Here is a 7,813-nt window from a genome sequence, read left to right on the forward strand (position 1 = left end):
GAAAGATACTTCCTATGAATAGGCAATAGGGATGACATTAGTGATTTTTAGGTATAGAATTTCAGTGTTACAAGATGGAAGAGATCTAGAGATCTGGTAAACAAAAATGTGAATATAGGTTAACACTATGGAAATGTACATTTTAAAATGATTAAGATGGTAAATTTAATGTTACTTTTTTTAACCTTGATGTTTAAATTGTGTTATTGAACAAAGCTTTACAGATAGTTGGTAAACCAATACAGAACTTTTTAAGTTCTGTTTGATTTTTAGAGACCTCCATCTAACATTTCTAAGAATCCATTAGAACTGGCAAAGAAGGTATGTGCTTGTATATATTTACACATAAATTTATCTTAATCACTAGAATAGAATATTTATCAACAAGAAAAATGTAAAAATGTGAAACAATGGTTGCATCATGAATAAATAAAGGAAATGTTTAAATAAAGAATTATGTGACTAGTATAGAATATTTTATATTTGTTATGGGTAATGATCTACATCTCTTATCAATGGCTTAGAAAATTATTTACAATATATTGTATATGAAAATGGCAATGTCAAAAGTATATGAATGGTATGTACTATTTTAAAATATGATTTACTTTCTATATTAAATGGAATTTTCTAAGATGGAAAAATAATCATACCTAAGATTTCTGTCTCAGTGTGGGAAGAGTTTATTGGAGACATATGCAAGTTGAGAGTAAAGGAATGGCTTGAATTTTCTACTCTGTGTAACTCAGGGCTATTTCCACTTTTTAAAATATATATGCATAATTTTGTAAATAAGGAAAAATACATCAAAACAGGCTATTTCCATTATGCTTTGTGTTAACAAACAGATGTTGCAGAGTTTAGCCCAAAGATAATATTATAACAATAGGAGTTGTAGAGTTAGTGTTTTAATCAAGAAATACTTCAATGGCCTAAGTGAAAATGGTATAGGTATGAAAATGTTAATAAAACAGAATGAATGTAGAAGCTAGATCCCAACTGCCCTCTACAATTTACGCTGCTGGAGACCTGACAACATCAACCAGACTTCCAGTCTGAGGAAACTGTAATTCCTGGTTTTCAAGCTGAACTATGAACTCAGCACACTTGCTGAAACTCTCATTTATCCCTAGTCAGCTCTCCGACTTCTCCCCCTTCTTCATGTCTTTACTTCCACTGCCTCTCAGCTCAGCAACTGACTTGACTGGGAACCTGTACCTTCAGACTGGTGCTTAACCCTTCAGTTCAGTTCAGTTGCTCAGTCGTGTCTGACTCTTTCTGACCCCATGGACTGCAGTATGGCAGGCCTCCCTGTCCATCACCAACTCCCGGAGCTTACTCAAACTCATGTCCATCGAGTTGGTGATGCCATCCAACCATCTCACCCTCTGTCGTCCCTTTCTCCTCCTGCCTTCAATCTTTCCCAGTATCAGGGTCTTTTCCAACGAATCAGTACCTTAACCACTACTGTCTACTAACTACACTCAGGGCTTCTCCTGCCTGCCAACCAGGTCATCTCCACAGTACACAGGCCTCCTCCTTTGCTGCTCCCTGAGGGGGACCATTTGAAGGGATTCCCCATCCTCGGCTGGAAGCTGAGCATGGCTGTGTTCTGGTGCTTTCTCACAATACAGGAGAAAGGCACCTTAAAAATCTCCATTTCCTGAGAAGAGCTTGTCATATTCTCCATAGGTGAAGTCTACTTGTTTTGGTGTTTCTGCTTCACTGAATGTCTGGACCACAATACAGAAGCCAGAAATGTGAATATTCTTTTTAATTCTTGCTTCTTTCATGTTGGGAGAAGCCATTCAATCATATACGTCCACAGGGTCCACTTCTGTCCATCCCCAGAGAGACAGCAGAGGTAACTGATAGACTACAGGTTGTGAGGGAGGGGTGACTTGCCTAAGTGTGTGTGGCATTTGTGCCACCTGACATCACCACATGAACAAAAGTAGAGTTTCATTTCTCTCAAGTGTGGAGTATCCATGACAATAACTTCTGCAAACTAGGCTTCTTTGTGATGAGTTAAGGAGCTGATTCAGGCAAAGAGCTGAGAACAGTGGCTGATAAACCGTAAACCTTCCATAAATAACTATGTGTTTTATGGGCCCGCAGTCCATTTCTGGTCCACAAATAGCATTGCTTGCCTGGATTGTTACCCAGATACAAGCCTGTCCTACTTTTTAACGTTTCCCTGTAATACAACTGGAATTGATTTTAGTCTTCGTGGATTCTCCTAGTATTTGACTGTTCCTAGACTGTCCATCCAAATAGCATACCCACACCAAAAATCATGCTGATCTCTAGCACCCTAAGGACACACAGCAGAAAGAACCAACCGGCAAAATGAACTTAGAAACGTCCGCTTGCCCGAAGCCAGGTGGGGGGTGGGGACATGAGTCAGCTCTGATTTTCTCAGGCTCTGGTGGTCCTCTGGCTGACTCCAGGAATCCTCTTTGCTGCAAGAGACTCCCCGTGAACACTGAAAATGGTGTAACGGTGAGGTGGGCACAGCACCCGTGAAACAGCAGAATCAGCCCATAGAAAAATCAGGTGTGTCCTGAGGCCAATAGAAACAAAGAAATAGCCCAAGATACACTGAGCCTTTGTCAAGTTCTCTGTTCTTCTTACTCTTTAGTCCTTTTCCCTTTCTCAAGCTGCTCTCTGCTTTCTCCCACCAGCTTACAAGCAGCCTCGCTTTTCATTTTATTCTCGCGCACCTTCCTTGGATTCTTCCACGTGGCGCCCAACGGCACCGCCCAGAGAACGAACTACATGCGTTGGGCGGGGCGTGTAGCTGCCAGGGAAACCAGCTAGCCTCAGCCTGACCCAGCCTGGCCCAGGGCTGCGCTCCCAAGCACCAGCGAGCTCCGCAGGGCACGCACTGCTCCCCGCGCCTGTAGCAGAGCTCCCTGGAAGGCTGACGACTGTCAAGGCCACAGTGGCAGGGACTGAGTCAGTGGGGAACAGGCTGTGCCATGAGGTCAGTGAGGACCTGCTTCTCCCCAGGCCGGTCGCTAGTCCTGGCGGTGCTCCTGGTTGACTCTCTTGGCAAGGATTTACTTTTTCACCCTGAGTGGAGCTTTGACTCCTATGAAATCACCATTCCCAAGAAGTTGAGCTTCCGTGGAGGGGAGCAGAGAGCGGCCAGGCACGTGTCCTACCTCCTGAAGGTAAAAGGCAGGAACCGTGTTGTTCATCTGTGGCCCAAGAGGTTTCTGTTGCCTCGGAATTTGCAGGTTTTCTCCTTCACAGAACAGGGGAGACTCTTGGAAGATCACCCTTATATACCCAGTGACTGCAACTATATGGGCTTGGTCGAAGGAAATCCGGATTCTCAAGCTACAATAAGTACATGCATGGGAGGTCTACGGGGCCTCCTGAAAATTGATGCCAATCATTACCAAATCGAGCCCCACAAGGCTTCTTCCCATTTTGAGCACATGGTATATCTCATGAAGAAAGAGGAGGAATTTCCTAATCAGATCTGTGGCTTAACTGATGATAAAACAATAGAGCAGATGGCCCAGCATGAGAACATGGCTAGGACACCAGACTTCACTGACTTATATCCACATCAAATGTACATGGAAATAGCACTGGTCTTTGATAACAGTAGGTATTTATTTTCAAACTCCAACCTTACTCAAGTCATAAATGATGCCATTCTTCTGACTTCTATTATGGACTCTTACTTCCAAGATATCCGTCTAAGAATACATCTGTTTAGTGTTGAAGTATGGACAGATAAGGACAAAATTAGAGTTAATTTTACAAAGATAGAGCAAGTTTTAAGCCAGTTTTTGGTATACCGAACAAGTGTACTAAGTTCTCGGGTTCCAGTAGATTGGGTGCACCTATATCTTAAAAGAACTTTTTCAGATTTACTTGCACAGTCTGCGGGACATGCATGTAGTCGGTTTTATGCTGGATCTGTAAGTGTTTTTCCAGATGTAAATATCCTTGCACCCGCCACTTGGTCCACTCACGTACTGGGACACAGTGTGGGAATGCTACATGATGAAGCATACTGCCAGTGTAAGGGAAGGAATAGCTGCATCATGGGTACTGGGCGATATGGGTTTAGTAATTGTAGTTATGCCGATTATTTTGCACACATATATAGAGCTTCAAATGCAAGGTGTCTAACTAATCTCCCAGGCCTAGGCTACGTGGTTAAGAGATGTGGAAACAAAATTGTGGAAGAGAATGAGGAATGTGATTGTGGTTCAGGAGAGGAGTGTGAAGAAGATGGGTGTTGTCAACCAGATTGTAAATTCAAAGAAGGAGCCAACTGTAGCACTGGACTTTGCTGTCATAAATGTCAGTTTCGTCCATCTGGATACATGTGTCGGGTGGAAGAAAATGAATGTGACCTTGCAGAGTACTGCAATGGGACCTCAGCTTTCTGTCCAAGTGATACTTATAAGCAGGATGGAACCCCTTGCAAGTACGAAGCCCACTGTTTCAAACAGAGTTGTCAATCCAGGTATATGCAGTGCCAAAAAATTTTTGGACTTGATGCCAAGGATGCTCCTCATCAGTGCTATGATGCAGTTAATGTAATAGGTGATCAATATGGGAACTGTGGGATTTCAGGACTTCGTGAATTTAGAAAGTGTACCAAGCAAAATTCAATATGTGGCAGGCTACAGTGCATAAATGTCGAAACCCTCCCTGATATGCCAGATCACACCATCCTAATATCCACTCATCTGCATAAAGAAAATCTCATGTGCTGGGGCATTGGCTATCATCTAGCCATGGTACCTATGGGGTTACCTGACCTGGGTGTGATAAATGATGGTACCTCCTGTGGGAAGGAGCGGGTATGTTTTAATAGATACTGTGTGAATAGCTCAGTCCTGAAATTTGACTGTTTCCCTGAGAAGTGCAACCGCCGAGGAGTTTGCAACAATAACAAAAACTGCCATTGCATGTATGGTTGGGCCCCTCCGCTCTGTGAGGAGGTAGGATATGGAGGAAGCATCGACAGTGGGCCTCCAGGGCCCCTAAGGAAGGAGGTGTCTGCCTCCCTTCAGGTTGTGAGTCTTATATTTATGCGCCTTATTTTCTTAATTATCTCAGTGATTGTTGTGTTTTACAGGAAAATCATAGAAAGCTTATGAATCTAAAAAGAAACATCACTAATTAATGCTGGAGCAGAACAATTCAAGACAAAAACATGTCAAGAAACCAAAAAAGTAATCAGGCAATCCACAGTCACTATTTATTACACAGGGTCATAAATTGAACAAGCTTCTCCTTTATCCATATAGTTCTTCCTTCTTCCTACTATTCCTTAACCTAATTCTCTTTGAGGTTTTGATCAGCAAATAAAAGGTATTCTTAGTTTGGAAACAAATCAGTGCATTTTACTTTCTTAGCTTTCTTGATTTTGTTCAAGTTTTGAATATCCTGAAAAGAACACCCTAGTGGCTTTCTGAATACTAGTATTGTGAGTTTTATAGAATTACAGTGGATTTCAAGGCAGAGTCCTGTGTCTGTTTTCAGCAAAGTCATTGTCTCCCTTTCCCTCTGACTCCCTCAGGATCATCAGTGACATCATCTATGTCTGTGTTCTATGCTGATCTATAATGGTGGCTACCACATTTTATTAATATATAGAAAGCCATAGTTTAAAAGGCTCAGACGGTAAGGAATCTGCCTCCAATGTGGAGATCCAGTTTCAATCCCTGGGTCGGGAAGATCCCCTGGAGAAGGGAATGGCTATCTACTCCAGTATTCTCACCTGGAGAATTCCATGCTCAGAGGAGCCTGGCAGGCTACAGTCCATGGGGTCGCAAAGAGAAACAGCTGAGCAAGTAACACACACATAGTTTACAAGGGAAGTGCCTCAGTTAAGGACCTTGCCCTGTTAGAGTCACTGTGTGGTTCACTGGAGCTCCGTTTACATGTAGTCTCTGACTTAATGTCGGTTTGACCTCAGCTGGGTGGGGGGCTTCCCAGGTGGCACTTGCGGTAAAGAATCTGGCTGCAATACAGGAGATGTGGGTTTGATCCCTGGGTTGGGAAGATTACCTCGAGAAGGAAATGGCAACCTGCTCCAGTGTTCTATCTGGAAAATTCCATGGACAGAGGAGCCTGGCAGGCTACAATCCATGGGATTGCAGAGAGTCAGACACGACTGAGCGACTAAGCAGCAGCACTCTAATCTACCATAACTCCTGAAGTGCACCACAGTCTACGAAGGATGACAAGACCTGGCAGGGTCCTGGTGGGAGAATCCTGTGTTTTGGGTTTCTGCTTGCAGGGAAAAGTCTTTTGTGAATATGTGCTGGGGGATATCTGGCCTTAGGTTTGCCACACCCCTTAAAGAGAGCAGAAGGCAGTGAGGAATACCATTCATCCCAAGTACACCCATGTCTGCTTCCAAGTACCCTTCTGCCTGGTGCTTTGGCTGGAAGAGAGGAGGACTGAGTGGCCCTTTCAGAGGAGTCAATGGCCATTTCTTGTTCATCATCCCATTTCTTGTTCATCATCTTGTGACAGCCCAAGTGTTTTGGTCTTGTTTGGGGCTAAACCCTCCTGCTGTTCCCTTAGCTTCCACGGGCTCCTCTTTCCCCAGGCAGCACTGCAGGTCAACTATACCCAACTTCAAACTCTTCTTTTCTTAGCCACATAGTTCTTCTAACTAAAGAAGCTGTGGGAGGTTCATGATAAAGAGTGTCGCCTTTGACTGTTTGGGACTGATAAAGCTATGGCTGTAGTACTGATAATCTTGGCTACCATTTACTGAATGTTCACTCTGGCCAGGCAATACTCCACACATTTCACCAGTGTCAATGTGCATATTCCTGAAAGTAACTCTGTGAGGTAGGTGTTTTCATTTTCTTACTTTTCAAAGCACATTTGAGAACAAATAGTTTAAATAAAATGCTCAAGATTGCGTAACTAAAAATGACATTATTCAATATAGCTTTATATGAATACAGTTTAGTTCAGTCGCTCAGTCTTGCCCGACTGTTTGTGACCCCATGAATCACAGCAGGACAGGCCTCCCTGTCCATCACCAACTCCCAGAGTTTACCCAAACTCATGTCCATCGAGTCGGTGATGCCATCTCATCCTCTGTCGTCCTCTTCTCCTCCTGCCCCCAACCCCTCCCAGCATCAGAATCTTTTCCAATGAGTCAACTCTTCCCATGAGGTGGCCAAAGTATTGGAGTTTCAGCTTTAGCATCAGTCCTTCCAATGAACACCCAGGACTGATCTCCTTTAGAATGGACTAGGTGGATCTCCTTGCAGTCCAAGGGACTCTCAAGAGTCTTCTCCAACACCACAGTTCAAAAGCATCAATTCTTCAGTACTCAGCTTTCTTCACAGCCCAACTGTCACATCCATACATGACCACTGGAAAAACCATAGCCTTGACTAGACAGACCTTTGTTGGCAAAGTAATGTTTCTGCTTTTGGATATGCTATCTAGGTTGGTCATAACTTTACTTCCAAAGAGTAAGCGTCTTTTAATTTCGTGGCTGCAGTCACCATCTGCAGTGATTTTGGAGCCCAGAAAAATAAAGTCTGACACTGTTTTCACTGTTTCCCCATCTATTTCCCACAAAGTGATGGGACCGGATGCCATGATCTTCATTTTCTGAATGTTGAGCTTTAAGCCAACTTTTTCACTCTCCACTTTCACTTTCATCACGAGGCTTTTGAGTTCCTCTTCACTTTCTGCCATAATGGTGGTGTCATCTGCATATCTGAGGTTATTGATATTTCTCCCGGCAATCTTGATTCCAGCTTGTGCTTCTTCCAGCCCAGCGTTTCTCATGATGTACTCTGCA

General features: G+C 43.4%; 1 protein-coding gene across 1 annotated transcript; it reads left to right on the forward strand.

Moving 5' to 3' along the window:
• Positions 1-2,827: 2,827 nt before the first annotated feature.
• LOC102388940 (disintegrin and metalloproteinase domain-containing protein 30) lies at positions 2,828-5,366 on the forward strand. Its single transcript, XM_006049368.4, has one exon. It carries the CDS (start codon positions 2,982-2,984, stop codon positions 5,130-5,132), a length of 2,151 nt encoding a protein of 716 aa, XP_006049430.4. The 5' UTR covers positions 2,828-2,981; the 3' UTR covers positions 5,133-5,366.
• The last annotated feature ends 2,447 nt before the right edge of the window (positions 5,367-7,813 follow it).

Source organism: Bubalus bubalis, chromosome 6 (assembly GCF_019923935.1).
Source record: "Bubalus bubalis isolate 160015118507 breed Murrah chromosome 6, NDDB_SH_1, whole genome shotgun sequence".
Taxonomy (NCBI): domain Eukaryota; kingdom Metazoa; phylum Chordata; class Mammalia; order Artiodactyla; family Bovidae; genus Bubalus; species Bubalus bubalis.